At 39.3% G+C, this 21,090-nt stretch overlaps 1 protein-coding gene across 1 annotated transcript in view; it reads right to left on the bottom strand.

Annotated features, from left to right (window-relative positions):
* The window catches only part of CERKL (ceramide kinase like), a 129,505-nt gene extending 113,002 nt beyond the window's left edge, over positions 1-16,503 (bottom strand). The window contains exon 1 of the mRNA XM_033229405.1: positions 16,064-16,503. Coding sequence (XP_033085296.1) covers positions 16,064-16,301 — 238 coding nt within the window. The 5' untranslated portion in view covers positions 16,302-16,503. The remainder of the gene's footprint in view (positions 1-16,063) is intronic.
* Between the last annotated feature and the right edge of the window lie 4,587 nt (positions 16,504-21,090).

Raw genomic sequence — 21,090 nt, 5'->3', positions numbered from 1 at the left:
TGGCGCCATCTTGGCTCACTGCAAGCTCCACCTCCCAGGTTCACGCCATTCTCCTGCCTCAGCCACCCAAGTAGCTGGGACTACAGGGGCCTGCCACCACACCTGGCTAATTTTTTTTTTTTTTTTTTTTTTTTAAGTAGAGATGGGGTTTCACCGTGTTAGCCAGGATAGTCTCGATCTCCTGACCTCGTGATCCACCCACCTCGGCCTCCCAAAGTGCTGGGATTACAGGAATGAGCCACCGTGCCCAGTCAAGGATGGTCCATTTTCTCAAATTACACAGGGTACAAAAACGTCCAGTCTAAGTAATAGCATCTTCCTGCATACTCAATTGCTCTGTTCTCTATATCCATTGCCCTGGTTCTCTATTCCTTTAGCTTTACTGTGTTTAGATCCCTGCAATTCACTTCAGAACTTCCTACTTTGGACAACCCCATCTGGATTGACCTCTCTGGTTTAATGACCTTGGTCCAGTCTATCTGATTCTCAATTTGCATGTCCTTTGGCTTCAATGAATCCACTCCTAGGGGAATAGTTCTGTGCCAGTTCCAGCCACAAAGGGCCCCATGGGGGGTGTAGGAAAGAGAGAGAGGATGGGTCCACAAAAGTAGATCAGTTTTAAAAAGTGTTTGCCTTCAGATGGTGCCATGTGGTCACAGTATATTTAGGAATAACAGTTTCCAGACGTTCACAGGGTCAGAGTACACAGACTAAGAGGGGTGCCATTTCAAATCTATGTACTATTCTTGCAGTAAGAAACAGATTGAATTTGCCAAATTTCAGTTCAAACAATGTAGCACAATGACCATGAAAAATACAATGATTTCTATAGACAAGACTTCAACTTTACTAGTAACCAACTAATCTACACATAAAATATTTTTGTACACACAAAATATGTTTATATATGTGTGTGTATATATGTATGTGTGCATATATATATATATATATATGTATGCATATACATACACACATTTTTTCCCTGAGATGGGGTCTTGCTATGTTGCTCAGGCTGGTCTCAAACTCCTGGGGTCAAGCAATCCTCCCACCTCAGCCTCCCAAAGTGCTAGGATTACAGGTATGAGCTACCATGCCTAGCCCATGAAATATGTTAAAGGACTCTGCCACTTTGAAATCTTTCAACTCAGTTGCTTTATCTTTCAATAGGCAGCTCAAATTGCATAACCACACCAGTTCTATATTCAGGTTCATTTTTTGAAAGCTATTATCTTCCTTTCTATGTAGAAACAAAGACTAAAATGAAAGCTTGGGAATAAAGTAAACATTTTCAACTCTTCATGTGTCAGAGCTGTGTTGTCCAATGCAGTTGCCACTTGCCACATGCAGTTATTGAATGAAAATTAAATATAATTAAAAATTCAGTTTCTCAGTCACACTAGCCATGCTTCTGTTCAATAGCCACATGTAGCTGGTGGCAACTGTATTGAACAGTTCAGACACAGTGCACTCCCATCATTTCAGGAAGTCTAACTGGACAGCCCTGCTTTAGAAAATTCACTCTACATTTGTTTTCTGTGAGACCTAACCTACCTTAACAAAAAGCTAAAATCTTTGAGGCTATTTTTATGATAAATTAGTAGACCTGTCAAAACATTTCAAAACTTTATAAGCAGACAGTATTTGCAGTTACTATGGAAATTTGAGTTTTTGCATCCATCTTTTAAAAATTTCCTCAAATTTGACAGCTTAGGAACAGAATTAATTTTTTTTTCTAAAGAGGCTTTTTTCTTAATGTGTAGACTGATGAATCAAAGCATCATGTTTTACTGAGTAATTAGTCCTTCAATAATTCACATGAGTAATAGGTCATATTGGGGTTTAACCCCTGCTTCCATTATTTCTGACCACACGGTCTACCAACAGATGTCTCACTTGGGGTGTACACAACAGAACACCGGGTATCTGTTTCACATACATCTGTTCCCAAACAGCTTAGACAGATTAATACTTAGACTATATTCTGCTCTGCTAAGTCTCACATAATCACTAACTCTTGTTTTGAAACTGTTTTTTCTCATTTTCACATTTTTGCACATTATCTTTTACACTGCTAAGTTTCAAGTAAATACTTATATAAACTTAAAGCTCAGGAAAATCATTTTGATTCTCTTGTAACAATAAGAAACACTTTCCAGACCTTATTTTGAAGCTCAGCTTTCTCAGATTTTCTAGTCACTGCTCTGATTGAGCTGAGCTGAGTTGTGGCAGGAATACTCTTTTGAAAAAACATAACATGAAATTGGTAAGTTGAGATAGTAAGTATATGAAAAATAGAGAGTTATAAGCCATAATTATGATTTGAAAGCCTAGTTTTATTTTTAAAAAATCTTTGAAACATAATATTTGAACGCTAATCAAGCATAGTGTAAAATGTTTACTCAGAAATTTGATAGAGGATACAGAGAAATAAATGAAGAATAGATGAGCTAGTCATTTTGTCCATTATGAAACAGCTGCTTAAAGCTAGCCTCAACCAATTGTTTTCTTCCAGAAAATAGTTTCTTCCTTTCCAATGACAATACCTACCCCAAAGTGATTGCCCACCTCTAGTCACAGTGCCCTAAAGCTGAGTAAGGGGAGCAAAGGGCTTTGACCTATATTTCTCAGGGGCTGTGAAGTTCCTGATGTAAAACACAACACCCCTCCACACCCACCAGACGGTGGGCCCCATTGACCATCAAACCTTACTGAGATTTATTTAATTTGACAAAATTCTCTAATGCCTAAAGGCCATAGAAATAGGTATTTTCTTTAAAATGAAAGTTCATAGGTGGTCAGAACTGATAGTACTTAGAGGCAATATCATATAAGCCCCTCATTTTGCCGGTGAATAATCTGTAACTCAGATGTGTTAAACAACCTGTCCAAAGTCCGTTACACACCTTGCTATTTGTTGAGACAAGATCTTAGGGCCTTCAGTGGTCACTGCTGAAATCTTTCCTACACCACAGATGGTAGCAGATTACAGATAGCTGGAGGAGGAAAGCTATAAAAGATCCTGTAGCGCGTTTCATACTTCAAGGTGTTATCCATTAGGAAATTATGAAGTTAATTTCACAAATCATAATGAGCATTTGTTTGTAATGAAAACAGAATATATCAGAGTGACTCTTAAATGGCAATGGTAAGAATTGTTATGTGAAACTTGCACAGAAATATGTATAGTATCTGTCAATCCCTAAAGGGCCATCATTTCAGAGGACTGAGGAAAAGTGGAGGAGACACGTTTCCAACATGAGATAGCACTGTGAGCGCTGGCATCTCTGTCACAGAGATCCCTAAACTGATCACTCTTAAACATACTACTATACGAGCTTAAGATTGCCTAACCTTACCCATTACTCTCCCCATCAGCCTTTCCTTTATGGGAAATAATGACATTATATTTATTCACACAGGACAGTAAACAAACCTTTCTTTGGGGAGGCACAAAAAATGCCTGACTCTTCTGCTTTAATCGAACATTTCAAATAAAAGCTTACCACTTGTTAAACAAATGTCCCAAAAGTGTGTCCTTGGTTGAGATGTAAAACAATGCCAACAGGTGATCAGTGATGGTTTTGAAAATACTGAACTCTGAAAATATCTGATCCATTATCAGCACAACCTTAGGGCTAAATCATGAAAAATGCAAATTAGTCTGTGGTATCTGTCCTTGTCCCCTTTCTGAGGTGTATTCTCAATTTTTGGCATCTCACACCCAGTCCCTGGCACCATACTGGGGACTGGTCCCACTGGGCACAGCACTTGACCTGCTCTGCCTTGGCAGGGTCCCATGACCCAGAGTGGTCTGACTTTTCACACTTGACTTCAAAAACACTCACCTGATCCCTTTGTCATTTCTTCAGGATTTTTCTCATAGGTCACAGCTAGCTTGATAATTACTTTAACATAAATAAACTCATGTATGATTCTATAATTAAAATGACCATAATTTAACATTGTAATAGAAAGATCACCAGGCACCACTGCAGTCAATGAAAAAGGTATTTTCTGAATTGATGATGTCCTTTTATAAACACAGTTTATATTATAATGGCAGCATCCCAATTTATGCCCTGCTCAGTATTTTCTACTCTGCAGCTGAGCGACATGGAACCTTCCTGCCGTGAACCTCACATCAGAGAAGTGGGCCAACCTTAACTCTTAACGATAGAAATCCTGAAATAATGCAAAGTTGAAAAGAATCTCAAGGAGCTTAACATATAATGGGGAAAAAACAAAGTTTCATTCAATGTCTCAGTATAGGAGATCCAATTATGCCTAAAGAGAAAACTGTAATGAATCTTCATTAATTTTAATGAATGTAAACATGTAATCATTCAAATAAAAAAAAAAAGCACAAAGGAAGCTAATTCCCAGCAGCTGGAACAGAAAGAAAGCATGTATAGAGAACTAGTTTTGTAATTCTTTCAATTACAGGATAGTAAAACATAAGGAAACTACTGAGAAATAAGGATGCAGAGATAGGCAGGAGCCAAGCATGGAAATCTTATGCTACATTGAAGAATGTGTCTCTCATCCCGTTTTCTACTTCAGTGGGCTTCAAACAAGACAGTCACATTCCTGATAGGCAAAGAGGGAACCCAAGCGGACAGACTTGGGATCGTTTACTATACTTTTATCTGTTATATATTGGGGATGCATCTAAGAATTTTTTTTTAAGAGTTTTAATGTTTAAAAAGGGGGAGAGGGGAATACTGCTTTTGTAGCTGATGAGGAGTTGGTATCAAGTATGTAGGAATGTAGTCATCAAGTTAGAATAGAATAGACAAAACTAAAGTTCATGCGGCCAGTAAAGCAGTAACAAATTCATTCATTCAACAAATATTATCTATATGCCAGGCACTCTTTAAGGTGCTGACAGTAAAGAAAAAAGATATTCTGAATACCTTCCCTCTCCTCCATGTAGATTTAGTTTCCACCCTCCACCTGCCCTGTGCACTGGGAGGCCGTACTGCACGGACTACGCTCCCCTTGTCCTCTGGCTTAAAGTTGGGTTTGGACTGTGAAATGGGCCAGAAAAGAATGAACTTGGGTAATTTAGGATTAGTGAGTATTAGGGAGGTAATCAGCCAAGCTGAGGCAAAGGCCACAGCTCCTGCCTAGTGGCCTTCTCTACATAGTCTCTCTGAATCCAGGTTCAGGCACCTGTTCCTTCACTATGCCCTTTTGGGCTTAAAAATGGTATCAACTGCCCAATTATTACTAGTCCCAAGAGTACTTCACTATCTCTATATCTACACCTTTATAAATACTGACTTTTAAAAATTCTTCTCAAGTTACCCTAATATAAATGTGCCATTTTTTTTTTTTCCTATTAGGACAGTCACTAATATATCAGATAAATTCTTGCCATCTTGAAGTGGGGTGGTGATAGAAAGGACAGAGATTAGAAATTATATAATATACAAGATGATAAATGCCACTGAGGAATATAAGGCAATACAGGGAACCAGGATGTATGTAGCAGATGGGAATTTTATACAGGTGATCAGAGAAAGTCTTACTAAGAAGCTAACATTTGTGCACAGGTTCAAAGGAGGTGAAGGAGTAGGTCAAGTGAGAGATTATAAAGGCCTGAGTTAGGGCAGTGATTGGTCAGAGAAGGATGGTAGATTGGAGAAATACTAAGTAAATAATGTAGGCAGGATTGGTGGGTGTTTAGAAATAGTGAGTAAGGGACAGTGAAGCTGGAGTTACCTTCAGAATCCTGGCTTAGAAAACATTCCAGATAGCTTCCTAAATACTCCTTCACATATTAAGCCAAAATATTCACTATTTACATATGCAATTCTATGATCTATCCTACATAAGCTATAAGCTAATTCTAGTTATCCTAATTACTGTCTCATAACTTACACAAACCTACATAGCAAAGTTAAATATTCTGACAGCTGATGCTGAATAGTGAGTTCCATAACCATGATAGGGAACAAAAGATCAGAGTTAGTCTATGGAGCAATAAAAAATGCTTCTCTTGTAAATTTACTAAATTTATGGCACTCCTGGAGGTGGATGATGGTAGATGAGAACCACAGTGGGCAATGCTGACCAGAAAGCATGTAATGAGGAACAGCAGATCAGACCACACTCCTTGGGACTCTACCATTTGGCAGGCAGATAGAATGGGAGATTGATAAACTAGGTGCTGGTGGTATTACAAAAACCAAGAGAGTTAAGTCAAAGTCAAATGAAGGAGAAATACAGAAAGATGAGGACTGAAAGTTCCCACTTGATTGAGCAATTAATCTCAAGGAGGTGGTGAGAGTAAGCCAATTTTTCCAGCAGCTTATCAGAGCAAGTGAGAAAAAAATTAAAATAAAAAGCAAGTAGCAGCTAGAGACAGAAGCTGGTAGGATCAAGGCAGGGACTGTTAGAATGGGAGAGTCCTGAACATATCTCTGTGCTTAAGTGAAAAAGCCGGTAGAAGTGAAGGCTAAAAACCAAAGAAAGAAAGTGTAACAGATGAAGCAAATTTCTAGATGAAGCTGAAGGGATGGGATGAGTTTGCCTTCAATAGAGATGACATCTATTCTGTGGTCATGAATGGAAGCGAATGAAGGCTGAAAGTCACTAAAATGGAAAAGGTCTAGAAAATCTGAAGTTGTAGTGATTGCGATATGACCACCACCACTGGCCAGACTTTAGATAGAGAACACTGTGAGCCAGACAACAAAGTTTTAAATAAACATAGAAAAAAAGCTGGAAAATCATACTTTCTCCTGCCTGGGAGCCCAAAAGACAGCCTGTCACCCCTCCCAGCCTGCAAGAGTCCAGCCTGACAACTATCATGACACACCTGTCCCTACCAAAACTATAACACCATCAAAACCTCCTGCAGCCTAGGGCACTGAGGCAATCACAGACATTGCTGATGAAGATTACAGCTGAAGAAACTACACAGAGACCATGCTACTGAATCCACCCCAAACCAAAGCCAATGTACCATACCCAACCAACACTCTAGGACCCACCTACAAGAAAAGTCTCTCCCTATGAAAGCTACTGCATACAACTAGAAAATGTGACTATTCCACTAGATGTGCAGATGTCACAAGAAACATGAAAAAGCAAGGACACATGACACCGCCAAAGGAACACAGTAAGTCTCTAGTACAGACCCCAAAGAAAAGGGTGTTTATAAAATGCCTGAAACAAAATTTAAAATAATGATCTTAAAGAAATTCAGCAAGATACAAGAGAATACAAACAACCCAAAGAAGTCAGGAAAGTTATAAAATGAGAAATTAAAACAAGATCTATCATTTAAAACACAGAAATCTGAAGAATGCCGTGAATAAAAGACACAATTGAGAGCTTCCAGAACAGATCAGATCAAGCAGAAGAAAGAATTTCAAAATCTGAGAATACATTTTGTGAAATAACCCAAAGTTTTAAAAAAGAAGTAAACAAGTTTTTGCATTATAGAACTAGCAGATGGAGAAAAGTTGAAGAAAGGCACAGAAAACCTATTTAATGAAATAATAGCTAAAAACTTCCCAAATATTGGGGGAGATACAGACATCCAGATTAAGGAACCACAAAGATTCCCAATTAGATTCAACCCAAAATGATTCTCTCTGTGGCACATTATAGACAAACTGTCAAAAGTTGAAGACAGAGAATTCTAAAATCTGCAAGAGAAAAGCATCAATTTACATGTAAGGGAATCCTCATTAGACTATCAGTAGAGTTCTCATCAGTAACCTTAAATTACTGATGTATGCCAGGAGAGAAAGGGATAACTTATTCAAGGTGCTAAAAGAAAAAAAAAACTATCAGCCAAGGATAAAGGATACGATATCCAGCAAAACTATCCTGGAGGAGACTAAAGGCCTTCCCAGACAAGCAAAAGCTGAGGGAATTCATCACCCCTACACCAGCCTTACAATAAATGCTTACGGGAGTGCTACAGCTGTAAATGAAAACATGGTAACTATCATGAACACATGTGAGAGTATAAACTTCACCAACAGAGGTAAATTTATAAATCCAACTCAGAATGCCCCAGTGATATCATGTTACTGTGTAAATCTCTCAATCCTCTAGATGAAGGTTTAAAGTAAAACTGGTCAAAAACAACAAGAGCTACAATGGCTAAGGAACACATGCTAAAGAAATAAAGGCAACAAAAATATCAATTAGGGATTGGGGGGAAAGTCGAGTATTTTTATGTGACCAAAGTTAACTTGTTATCAGCTTAAAATAGTTTATTATAACTACAATTCTCTTTATGTTAGCCCCATGGTATTCACAAAGAAAGCAATTACAAGAGATACATAAACAAGAGATAGAAGGAAACAAAGCTTAGGACCACAGAAAATGACCAAACCACAGAGGTAAACAAGAAAGAAAGAAGAATTGAGAATCTACAAGACAACCAGAAAACAATTAACAAAATGGCAGATATAAGTTCTTATCAATAAAAATCTTGAATGTAAATAAATTATCTAATTAAAAGATATAAAGTAGCTGCATGACTGGAAAAAAAAAAAAAGAAAAACTCAACTACATGTTGCCTAAAAGAGGCTTACCTCACCATTAAAGACAGACTGAAAGTGAAGAAATGGAAAAAGATATTCCATGCAATCAGAATCCAAAAGTGAGCAGGAGTAGCAATATTCATATCAGACAAAATATACTTTAAGTCAAAAACTGTAAAAAGAGACAAAGAAGGTCATAATATAATGATAAAGGGATCAATTCAATGACAGGATATAATAATTATAAACATTCATGTACCTAATACCTAAGTACCCAGATATATAGAGCAAATATTCAATCTAAAGAGATAAACTCCAATACAATAATAATAAGACAATTTAACAGCTCACTTTCAATAATGAATAAATTATCTAGACATACATACATATACAAACACACACAGAGAGATCAAGAAATACTGGACTTAAGCTGCACCACAGACCAAATGCACCTAGCAGACACTTACAGAACATTCCATCCAACAGCTGCAGGTACACATTCTTCTTAAATGCACATGGAACATTTTTGAGGACAGATCACATGTTAGGCCACAAAACAAGTCTTAACAAATTTTAAAAGATTAAGATAATATCAAGTATCTTTACTGACCATAGCGTTATAAAACCAGAAATCAGACCAGGCATGGTGGCTCATGGCTATAATCCCAGCACTTTGGGAAGCCAAGGTGGGCAGGTTGCTTGAGCCCAGCAGTTTGAGAATAGCCTGGGCAACACAGTGAAATGGTGAAAGCCCTCTCTACTAAAAATACAAAACAAATAAACAAAAACAACAACAACAAAAATTTAACCAGGCACGGTGGCACACACCTGTAATCCCAGCTACTTGGGAGGCTGAGGTGAGAGGATTGCTTAAGCCCAGGAGGCAGAGGTTGCACTAAGCCAAGATTGTGCCTCTGCACTTGGGCCTGAGAGACAAAGCAACACCTTGTCTCAGAAAGAAAGAAAAGAAGGAAAGAAATAAACTAGAAATCAACGAGAAAAACTGACGACTTCACAAATCATGGAAACGACATGCTCCTAAACAACCAATGGGTCAATGAAGAAATTAAAAAGGAAAATAAAATTTTTCTTGAGACAAGTGAAAATGAAAATACATCATACTGAAACATAGCACAAGCAGTTTTAAGAGGTAAGTTTATAGCAATAAATGCCTCTGTCAAAAAAGACAACAGATTTCTGACAGCCTAATGATGCACCTCAAGACACTACAAAATCAAGAACAAACTAATCAGCCAGGCACGGTGGCTGACACCTGTAATCCCAGCACTTTGGGAGGCCGAGGCAGCTGGATCACCTGAGTTCGGGAGTTCGAGACCAGCCTGACCAACATGGAGAAACCCCGTCTCTACTGAAAATACAAAATTAGCTAGGTATGGTGGCACACGCCTGTAATTCCAGCTACTCAGGAAGGCTGAGGCAGTAGAATTGCTTGAACCCGGGAGGCAGAGGTTGCAGTGAGCCTAGGTAGCGCCATTGCACTCCAGCCTGGGCAACAAGAACGAAACTCCATCTTAAAAAAAGAGAAAAAAGAAAAGAACAAACTAATCCCAAAGTTGGTATAACTAAGGAAATAATTCAACTCAGAGGAGAAACAAATGAAATCGAGACTAAAAATAATTTCAAAAGATGAACAAAATTTAGAGTTAGTTTTCAACAAATTTCATCAAATTTGATAACACAGAAAAAAATGAATTCCCAGACACAACCTACCAAGATTAAATTAGGAAGACATATAAAATCTGACCAGACCAATAATAAGTGAAGAAATTGAATCAGTAATAAAGTATTTCATCAAAGAAAAGCCCAGAAACGAATGGCTTCATTGCTGAACTCAACCAAACATTAAACAAACCGATATCAATTCATTTCAAAATATTTCTGAAAACTGAAACAGAGGGTATACTTCCAAACTCATTTCATAAGGCAAGCATTACTCTAATTCCAAAGCCAGATAATAATACAACACAGAAAACTATAGTACAATATCCCTGATGAACACAGGTGCAAAAAAATTCTCAAGATATTAGCAATCCAAATCCAACAGCACGTTACAAAGATAATTTGCTATGTTCAAGTGCAATTCATTAGAGGGATGCAAAAATGGTTTCACACAAATCAGTAAATGTGATACATCATATTAACAGAAAGACAAAAACCGTAAGATCATTTTAATAGATGCAGAAAAAGCCTTTGACAAAATTTGGCATCATTTCATGATTAAAAACTCAACAAATTAGGTATGGAAGGTACACACTTCAACACAAGGAAGGCCACATATGACAAATCCACAGCTAACATCATACTGAATGGGAAAAGATCAATAATAAGATCAATTCTAAGATTAGTAATGAGAAGGATGCCCATTTGCACAATTTCTATTCAACATACTACTGAAAGTTCTAGCCAGATAAATTGGGCAGGAGAAATAACAAGCATCCAAATTGAAAAGAAGCATGTCAAACTGTCTCTGTTTGCAGAAGATACTATCTTATAGATAGAAAACCCAAAATGCTCCACAAAATAACTGTTAGAATAAATTCAGTAAAGTGGCAAGACACAAAATCAACATATAAGTATCAGTAGCATTTCTATACACTAATATTGTACTATGTGAAAAAATCAAGAAAACAATTCCATTTATAGTAGTTTTTTTAAAAAGATACCTAGAAATAAACAACCAAGGAAGTGAAAGAATCTCTACAGGAAAAGTATAAAATTTTGACGAAAGAAATTATCTTCCCACATCAATAAATGTGAAGATAGTCCATGTTCATGGATTGAAATAATTAATATTGTTAAAATGGCCATACTACCCAAAGTGATCTATGGATTTAATGGAATCTCTATCAGAAAACCACCATTCTTTACAGAAATAAAACAATCTGAAAATTCATATAGAACCACACACACACACACACACAAAACAAATAGCCAAAGCAATCCTGAGCAAAAAGAACCAAACTGGAAGCACCATACCACCTGACTTCAAAATATACGATGAAACTATATTAACACAGCATGGAACCAGCATAAAACCAGACAGACCAATGAAATAAAACGGAAAGCCTAGAAATACATTTTTGCACCTACAATAGCCAACTGATTTTTTTAAGATGTTAAGAACATACACTGGGAAAAAGAGTCTCTTCAACAAATGGTACTAGGAAAATTAGATATTCACATGCAGAAGAATGAGATTAGACCCCTCCCTCTCACCATATACAAAAATCAAAATAGATTGAAGATTTAAAATGTAAAACTTGAAACCATGAAATTACTAGAAGAAAAAAGGGAAATCATTCTCAACACTGAGCTGAGCAAGGATTTTAAAAATAAGACTTCAAAAGCACAGACAAAATAAAATTAAATCAAACTAAAAACCTTTGCACCTTAAACTATTAACAAAGTGAAAACAGCTGCAGAATGGGAGAAAAATATTTGTAATCTATACATGTGACAAAGGGATAAAATCCAAAATATATAAGAAACTTAATTCAACAGAAAAAATAATAACAATTTTTTTTTTTTTTTTAGATGAAGTCTCCCTCTGTCGTCAGGCTGGAGTGCAGTGGCATCATCTCAGCTCACTGCAATCTCCACCTCTCGGGTTCAAGCGATTCTCCTGCCTCAGCCTCCCAAGTAACTGGGACTACAGGCACACACCATCACACCTAGCTAATTTTTGTATTTTTAGTAGAGACGGGGTTTCACCATGTTAGCCAGGATGGTCTCGATCTCCTGACCACATGATCTGCCTGCCTCGGCCTCCCAAAGTGCCGGGATTACAAGCGTGAGCCACTGCACCTGGCCAACTTGATTTTTTAAATGGGCAAAAGATTTTGACAGGTCTCGAAAGAAGACACACAAATGATCAACAGGTACATTTAAAAGGTGCTTAACATCACTAATCGTCAGGGAAATGCAAATCAAAACCACAAGAAGATGCACCTCACTCCAGTTAGAATGGCTATTGCCAAAAAGACAAAAACAAATAAGCATTGACACAGATATGGAGAAAAGGGAACACACACTGTTGGTATGATTGTAAACTAGTACAGTCATTATGGAAAACAGCATGGAAGTTCCTAAAACAATCAAAAATAGAAGTATCATATGATCCAGCAATCCCACTACTGGGCATGCATCCAAAGGAAATAAAATCATTATGTTGAAGAGATCTGCACTCCCGTTGTTTATTGCAGCACTATTCACAATGGCCAAGATATAGAATCAACCTAAGCATACAACAATAGATGAATAAAGAAAATGTGATATATAAACATAATGGAATACTAGTCAGTCACAAAAAAATAAAGTCTTGTCAATTGTGAATGGATAAGCCTGAAGGACATCATGTTAAGTGAAGTAACACAGACACAAAAAGATAAATACCACATGATGTCACTCACATGTGGAATCTTTTTCTATTATAAAAGGTTGATACAGATAAGGCAGAGATTAGAATAGTGGTTACCAGAGACTGGGAAGGGGAGGGGAAAAGGAAGGATGGAGAGAGGTTAGTCAACAGACACAAAGTTGTAACTAGGTAGGAAGAATAAATTCTGGGGTTTTGTTGCATAGTACGGTGACTATGGTTAACAGTAAAATACTGTATATTACAAAATAACTAGAAGAGTCTTTTGAATGTTCTAACCCACAACGAAATGATGAACATGTGAGGAAATGATGAACGTGTGAGATGAAGGAAACACTACTCTGATAGGATAATTGTACAACATAAATATCAAAACATCAAATAGTATCTCATAAATATGTACAATTACAATGTGTCAATTAAATTTTTTTAAACAATTAAAAAGTTATTAGACCAGCTGTTGGATCTGGTTGAGTTAATGTGCTTAAGAAGTACATGCATAACATCACACGTTTGATTTAAAATATTTTTCTACCTAAAAGATCCCCAAAAAGTGCTGATACTTTTGTGCCTCCCAACTTGACTTATAGCCTCTTTTCGAAAGCCTCACTTCTATAGGGAAGGGTGACACGTCCATTATTCCAGGTCACCCCTTAACCCAGTAAAAAGAACTACAATTACTACAGTTATGCTCATTTACCCTGCCAAAAAGACCATCAATTTGTCCCAATTTTGGCAGTCAAAGTCTTCATAAAATACATTAATGTCTTTGCTCATTACTCAAGATGGAAAATTAGAAAAAGATCACATAGTATTTTATTTCATCAGTGAAAACAATTAAGGTACTATGAGGTTTAAAAACTAAGCAGTCTTGAAAATATAGGTATGTTAAAAATAATCTCCAGTGACCTCCCCTACCCACCCTCATCCTTTTCTGAGGCAGCCAGTCACTTGCCAATCAGCAATGGACATGCTCTCTCCCCACCACATCCTACCATATCATGTCCTCCCAAGTACAGTAACTTTGATGTAGCTCCTCTTCCATTTAATCTTTTACCACTCACATTTAAGCTTACTCAACAACAGTGAGTACTTCTAATATTTAAATATATCATCTCTTAATATCTCCTTTTTATTTCCCAGTGTTTGTTTTTGTTTGTTGTGTTTGAGATGGAAGTTCACTCTTGTTGCCCAGTCTGCAGTGCAGTGGCATGATCTCGGCTTACAGCAACCTCCATCACCTAGGTTCAAGCGATTCACCTGCCTCAGCCTCCCAAGTAGCTGGGATTACAGGCACGCACCATCACGTCTGGCTATATTTTACCTAAACAAAACATCTCTTGTTTTTTTCCATAAATAGAAGTACTTACTAAGGCTCTAGGCTTCTGTGCCCCCAATTTTACAGGCCCAAAGTAGTTTGAGTACCAGCTCTTAATTACAAAGAAAAAAGGGTACACCTGTTTGAAGGAAAAGACAGACAATCAAATGATTTTAGGGTATAATTAAACAAAGAATCAGTACTTACAACCTTTAAAGTTACAAATCCATCAAGATGTATTTTAGAACTCTACTGCCAGGGGTGCGCTAATTAAACCTATTTTTCCTTAATCATCACTCAATATAAAACAGTATTTTTCTCATGTCATTGTTTGCTTTTTTGTATACAAATACTGCAACACTGGTTTGTATGACCTCTTATTGCACAATGTCTCATTTTAATTCTATAGTATTTCAGCTGCATTGTAGGTTAAATTGACTCTTTGGGCTAATCCAAATTCTAATTATAAACTTCTATATTGCATAACTCGAATTGCCTGAAAGACTTACAAATAATTCTATAGCTATATCCCTAGCTTTTAACTTAAACGGTTCAAGAAAATACTACACCTTGGCTTTTAGAACACCTGAAAACACTTTAAGGTCAAAGACTGTTTTCATGAAGTGAGCGACCATGGCACATGCAGCACAGGCAGAATTCACAATCGCAACCAGTGCTGAGACCCCGGCTAGTTGGTTTCATTTCGTTAGACTTTTGAGCAAGAAACTTGAAGACAGTGAGTCTTTCTATTCTGTAACATAAATAGCACACTCTGTCTTGTTTTCCAACAGGGGAAGGCAATTTTTTTTAATTTCATAAATTTGTATTTAGCTAAAAGAGGTTGAATACCAAATTCCGTTTCCCATAAGTCATCTCCTAGCAAGTAGAGTAACCTTGATGTAGTTCCTCCCCCATTTCATCTCTTTCACCACTCACAGCTGAACTAATTCAACAATGGGGAGTATTTCTCGAGTTTGGACTTAGAAATAAGACTATATGAAAGTCTACAAGACTTGTAAAATGGTCTTTATAAGTTATCTGTAAGTTTATAAAGCTATTTGACTAAGACGTGAAAATAGACTCGAAGTATTTCTGTTGTAAACTACAGCATTCTAACTTTTTTAGGTAACTAAAATTTTAAGTCAATAAAAGGCAAACGTGGGCAAACCGCTTGACGTAACTAAGTATCGCAAAACTGTGATCCAATATTCTAGGGTCAATATTAAAAATCAAAAGTTTCTAGACTGAGCCTGAAGATGTCTTAATTCTTGACAATGGCAAGGAAGGTGAGGGGCAGAAAAAAATCCAGAAACGCTCCCAAAGCTCTGGTGTTACATTTTCAAGTCAGCAAAATGAGAGTTGGATTCAGAACTCTTGTGTATGCATAATGTGTAAAATGTTTATAGTTTCAATGTACCATCAAAGTTGATGGATTAAAACTTTTTCAACTTGGAGGGGCGGAGTAGGTGACCTTCTCACATTTGTAAATTACCTCCCCTTTGGGGCTCAAGATTTTCTGCTGAGACGCTGAACAAAAGCTGAGTGTGACGTTTGTCCGGGGAACGTCCCGGAGGCGGGAGAAGGCTAGGTAGCGAAATGAATCCCTGGAGATTCTGGGGTGGGGCGAGGGGCTTGAGTTCCGGGTTGGGAAGGAAGCAGCGGCGACTTGGGGATTCGGTAACCTGTCCCGGCTGTGAGGAGAGCCTGGGGAGGGGAGGTGAGAGAAGGAGAGGGTGGAGCGAAAGCGCGCGGGTGGCAGGCCTTGGGCCGGGGAGAGGGAGGAGGCGCGGAGGGGGGAGGCGGCGCGGAGGGAGGCGAAGACGCCTGGGGCCTGACACTCACCCGCTGGGCGCTGGGGCTGAATGGGCCGCCACCGCAGTGCTCGCTCGCTCAGTACCACGTCACAGCTGTCCCTCCGGATCTCGAAGATGCCCCGGAGCAGAATCCGCTCGGCCGCCGCCTCCGTCTGTTGCGGGGACGTTAACAGCGCCGAAGGCACAGCGGCAGCCTCCGGGGGCGCCTCTTCCTCCCGGCCGCCCTCCAGGGCACTCACCCGGTTCCTGCGCCTCCTCCAGGGCATGGCGGAGCAGCAGGCTGGGCCCGAGCCAGGGGTACCGGGAGGCCTTGGAAGAGGAGGTGGAGGTCGCGGCAGCCCCAGCTCTAGCCGCGTCCTGCGCTGCCACAGCAACGGCGCGCAGGGCAAGGACCCAGGAGGGAGGCGGGGCCGCGCCTGACCCAGTCCAGCACCCTGGCCTGCCAGCCTCCCGCTTTGCCACTCACTACAAAAAGACCCGGCTGCAAGAGGAAGAATAAGTGGCGCCCTCCACCTAGCTTCTCCTGCAAAGTACGGTTTCGCACTTTTCGTTACCCTCAAGTTAAACCAGCGCTCCTCAAACTTGCATATCATCCCTTGGGCATCTTGTTCAGATGGAGATTCTTATTGAATAGGTGTGGGACTGGCCCCCAAATACCACATATCTAAGAAAATACTAGGTAATGAATCCCGCTGGCCAAGGAACACACTTTGAGTTGCAAGGGTGGAAGCGTCTTTTTCCACCTCCTTTCCAGAGGGTTCCCTGGCGAGCAGAGGTGGTGCTTTACAACCCTGTTACAGAGTACTAGCGCACTTCCCAAAACTCCTGAGGGGAAGCTAGAAATAAGGCCCTGGTTTGCACAGACAAATTTGCATCTGACAAATTCAGTATTAAAGGTAAGTGCCTCCAGGTGTAAGTATTTAGGATCCTACTTTCCCCCAAGGTATCTCCTCTGCAATCTTGTCTTTGCCTGGATTTTACACTCCCTTGAGGGAGATTACAGGCAGCAGGGCTTCTCTTTCACGCACTGCTATAAAGAAGTGTCACCTGGAAAAGGAGAAGACCCCGGGGGGCGGGGGGAGTGTTCACCCTTTTCTCCTGGTAAGTGAGATTTCTAATATCAGCTGCTCGTTAATTTGGAACACACAAGAGAGTCTGGAGGATAGTGATACTCAACAGCGGTTGCACATTAAAATTACATGGGGAACTTTTGAAAACCCAAATATCCAGGCCACACTCAAGACAATTAAGCTGGCATATCTGGAGGCGAGACCCAGACTTGCGGATTTTTAAAAGTTCCCAGGTAATTCCAATGTTCAGCCAAGGCTGATCGCGGCTGCTCTAAGCAGGATGATAACACAGGGAGCTGAGTATTTATAATGGGCAAGCAGTCAGGAAGAAAGTGAGTCCCTGGGAAGAGGAAGAGTGGGAAGTAAAGCAGAAGGCTTTTTTAAAAAAAAATAAAAAATAAAATTAAAAAAGGTCATTACCATCATATTGAAAAAAGGAGTAAGGGAGTTGAAGAGGAAATTAAATGCATGTGTTGTAGATCTAGTTCCAGTGTTCTAGTGCTTAAACAGTTCTATCATAGAGGCAGCAAATTCTTATTCTGTCCTCATTCCTGGTCACACTGCAAAGTCACAGAAAGAGCTAACCATAGCAGGAGTTTCTCAAGGTTCTTAGCTCAGATAGTTTGTAGGCCTAACCAAATCCCTATCAAACATAAAGCACTGTGCACCAGTTAAGCTAGGACTCTTACTGGTTAATGCTCCGACAATAAGTACCCAAGCTTCGAGGAAAAGCAAGGAAGAGCTTCAGTTTGATCTGACTGCAGTGAGCTATTTCTTAGAGCAGAAGTGCAGCTGCTGCTAAACCCATGCAGGCTTCAGGTGGCTCTGCTCAGCAGTCATTAGTGGGAAAAGGATGGTGCCCTTCGCAAAATGAGTTGCAGTTCTGGTGTCAGCATCTTGTATTCACAGCTGTTAAGCAATCAACACAATTAGAGCTCACTGGCATTTTAAAAGCTCACCCAGAGCCAGGGCAAACAGACCAAGCCAATGGCTACTCATTAGGAGTTTTGCAAAGGTGCAAGTTGCCATTTTTCAAGCTTCACTCGAGCTAGGAAGTCAAAAACAGTGGCTTTGAATTGTCCTGAAGATGGAAGTAATAAGAGTTGTGTTTCCTTCTTTCTGTCTTTTTTTTTCCTTTGATAAGCTCCCTTTTTCCAGGACTGTAAAGGCTGGAGTGCCCTAGGGCTCTGTCTTTAGGATCTATCCACACACGCTGTCCCTTGCTTTATGTACTATCCAGCGTTCTGCAAATGATGACACCAGCTTCAACCACTCTCCTGAACTTCAGGTATTATGTCCAGCTGCCTACCTGACATCTCTACTTGGCTGTCCAATAAGCTTCTAAAACATATCTAAAACTAGACTCATGATTTTCCATCACAAACCTGTCCCTCTCAGAATGTTTCAAATCTGTAGTATCAAAATCCTTGATATTATCCATGTCTCCTTTGTCTCATACCTTCGATCCAATCTACCAGCAAATTCCTGTCCATTCCATCTAGAACAGATAGTCCTTTCTGCCTGCTGTCATTGCAGTCCGCACTTCTGCACCCCTCAGCTGGATAACTTCAGTCTCAGCTCTCCCAACCCATCTCTCTGCTTTCCCTTTCCCCTGTGCTGACAGCTACAGCCTAAAGCCGATTTTCCATTTTTGAGTTACATTGTGCCTTTTAAAAATAAGAAGAGCATATAACCCTGCTCACAACCTTCCAATGACTTCCCATTATTCTTGGAATAAAGTCCAAATGCTTAGCAAGTCGAAAGGTCCTTCCGAATCTGGACCCTGGCTATGTCTCTGACATCACCTACCAACTTTTTCCTCTTGCTCATTCACACAAAGCCTTCTTGCTAGTCCTCAAACACATTGAGAGGAATCCCTTCTCAGAGCATTTGTTTTGCTGTTCCCTCTGGCTGGAACGCTTTTCTCCCCACCAGATGGTTCATTCCTTCACTTTGCTCATTTTTCTGTTTGAAGGCCAGCACCTCAAAGAGGCCACTCCTGAGCACCCTCCATAATTCACCATCCTGTAAACCTGTGTATTCATTTCTTACTGTTGCTGTATCTAATTACCATAAATTTAGTGACTTGAAACAAAACAAATGCATTGCTTTATATTTCTGGAGGTCAGAAATCCAAAATCAGTTTCATAAGACTAAAATCAAGGTGCCAGCAGGCCTATATTCCTTCTGTAGGCTCTAGAGGAAAATATGTCTCCTCTTTTCCAGCTTCTAGAGCAGCGGTCCCCAACCTTTTTGGCACCAGGGACTGGTTTTGTGGAAGACAGTTTTTCCACAGATGGGGGCAGTTTGGCGGTGTGAGCCTTTTGGAGGCATTAGTTTCTCATAAGGGGCACAAACTAGATCCCTTGCATATGCAGTTCACAGTAGGATTCAGGCTCCTATGAGAATTTGATGCTACCACCGGCCTGACAGGAGACAGGGGTCAGTTGGTAATGCTTGCTTGTCCGCCACTCACCACTCATATCCTGCTGGGCGGCCTGGTTCCTAACAGACCACAGATAAGTACTGGTTCATGGCCCAGAGACTGGGGACCGCTGTTCTAGAGGTCACCTGTGGATTTTGTTTTGTTCTATGTTTTATTTGTTTTGGCTCATGTTCACTTTTTCCATCTTCAAAGCCAGAAGTGTAACATCTCTCCTCTTCGTTTCTATCCTTAAATCTTCTCTTTTCCTATGTCTTTGACCTTTGTGCCTTCGTCTTATAAGGACTCTTATGATTACATTGGGCCTGCCCAGATAACCCTTAATTATGTTCGCAAAGCCTCTTTTGCTTCGTAAGGTAACATATTCACAGGTTCTGGGGATTGAAACATGGACATCTTCAGGCTGCCATTAATCTCTCTACCATAACCTGCTTTAGTATTCTTTATAGCACTTACTATTAATTCTTATTACATACTTCTTTGTTTATTGTCTAGCTTCCCCACTGAGTTAGTGCACTTAGTAACAATGCTGAAATACAGAAAACACTTAGTAAATTTTAAGTTTGTTAGAATATAAGCTCCTTGATAGCAGAGAATTTATCTTGTTCACCATTAAATTCCCAGAATCTATCACAGTTCCTAGTACACAGTAAGTGCTCTATTAATATCTGAAAGAATGAATGAACTTCTTCAACATTTATCTATAACAATACCAAGAGACCCCAATTATTTCATGTTAGTTCCTGAAGATCAATTGTCTCATTAGCGATTCGTGTGTGTGTGTGTGTATGTGTGTGTGTATATATATATATATGTGTGTATATATATATATATATGTATATATATATATGTATATATGTATATATATATATGTATATATATATATATAAAATACTAATGCATGAAAATTGCTTTCAAAAAACTTTCAGGAAGCTTCCTGAACATTGCTTTCCCTCCTTTGACTGAAGCTTGAGTATTTGTTTCCAGAGCATTAAACAGTACAAGTCCAAGTTTAAAAGGCACTTTGTTGCTTTATGTTTGGAAGGGATTTGACTAGATCTGGAAACACAGCCTCCATCCTTGGTTCTTAGAAATCCAAGTCTGAGTAGAAGACCATAAAAAACATTCTGCTATTGTTAACATTGCTTTCAGGAGGCCTTTAAATATGCCCTGAAAACAAATACCCAAAATTCCAGAAGAAGGGCAGCAAATCCCCAGGTAATAGGACAATGGGACAGACTCCAAAAGTCTAGGCCACCTTCTCAATGCCACAGATAGAGGGAGACGAATTCACAGTCGACAGAGACATTCAGACCCACTGCAATGAGGGCAACAGACAAGGAAGTCTAATTCCAGTCAGGACCAACTGCCATGGATCCGAATTTTAGCCAGTGGGTAATCCTATGGTAGTCCCTTTGATCTCCCTAAGTCTCTGCTGAAGTTTGGAGTTTATGTGGCAAATGATTGAGGGTTTATGCTATCATCGACATAATTCTTTCTCAAACTCCAGTATATAGATTTTTTTTATTAACAACTTCTCAC

The sequence above is a fragment of the Trachypithecus francoisi genome, unplaced genomic scaffold, assembly GCF_009764315.1.
Source record: "Trachypithecus francoisi isolate TF-2019V2 unplaced genomic scaffold, Tfra_2.0 Lachesis_group13, whole genome shotgun sequence".
NCBI classification, from domain to species: domain Eukaryota; kingdom Metazoa; phylum Chordata; class Mammalia; order Primates; family Cercopithecidae; genus Trachypithecus; species Trachypithecus francoisi.
This window is presented reverse-complemented; position numbering and strand designations above follow the sequence as displayed.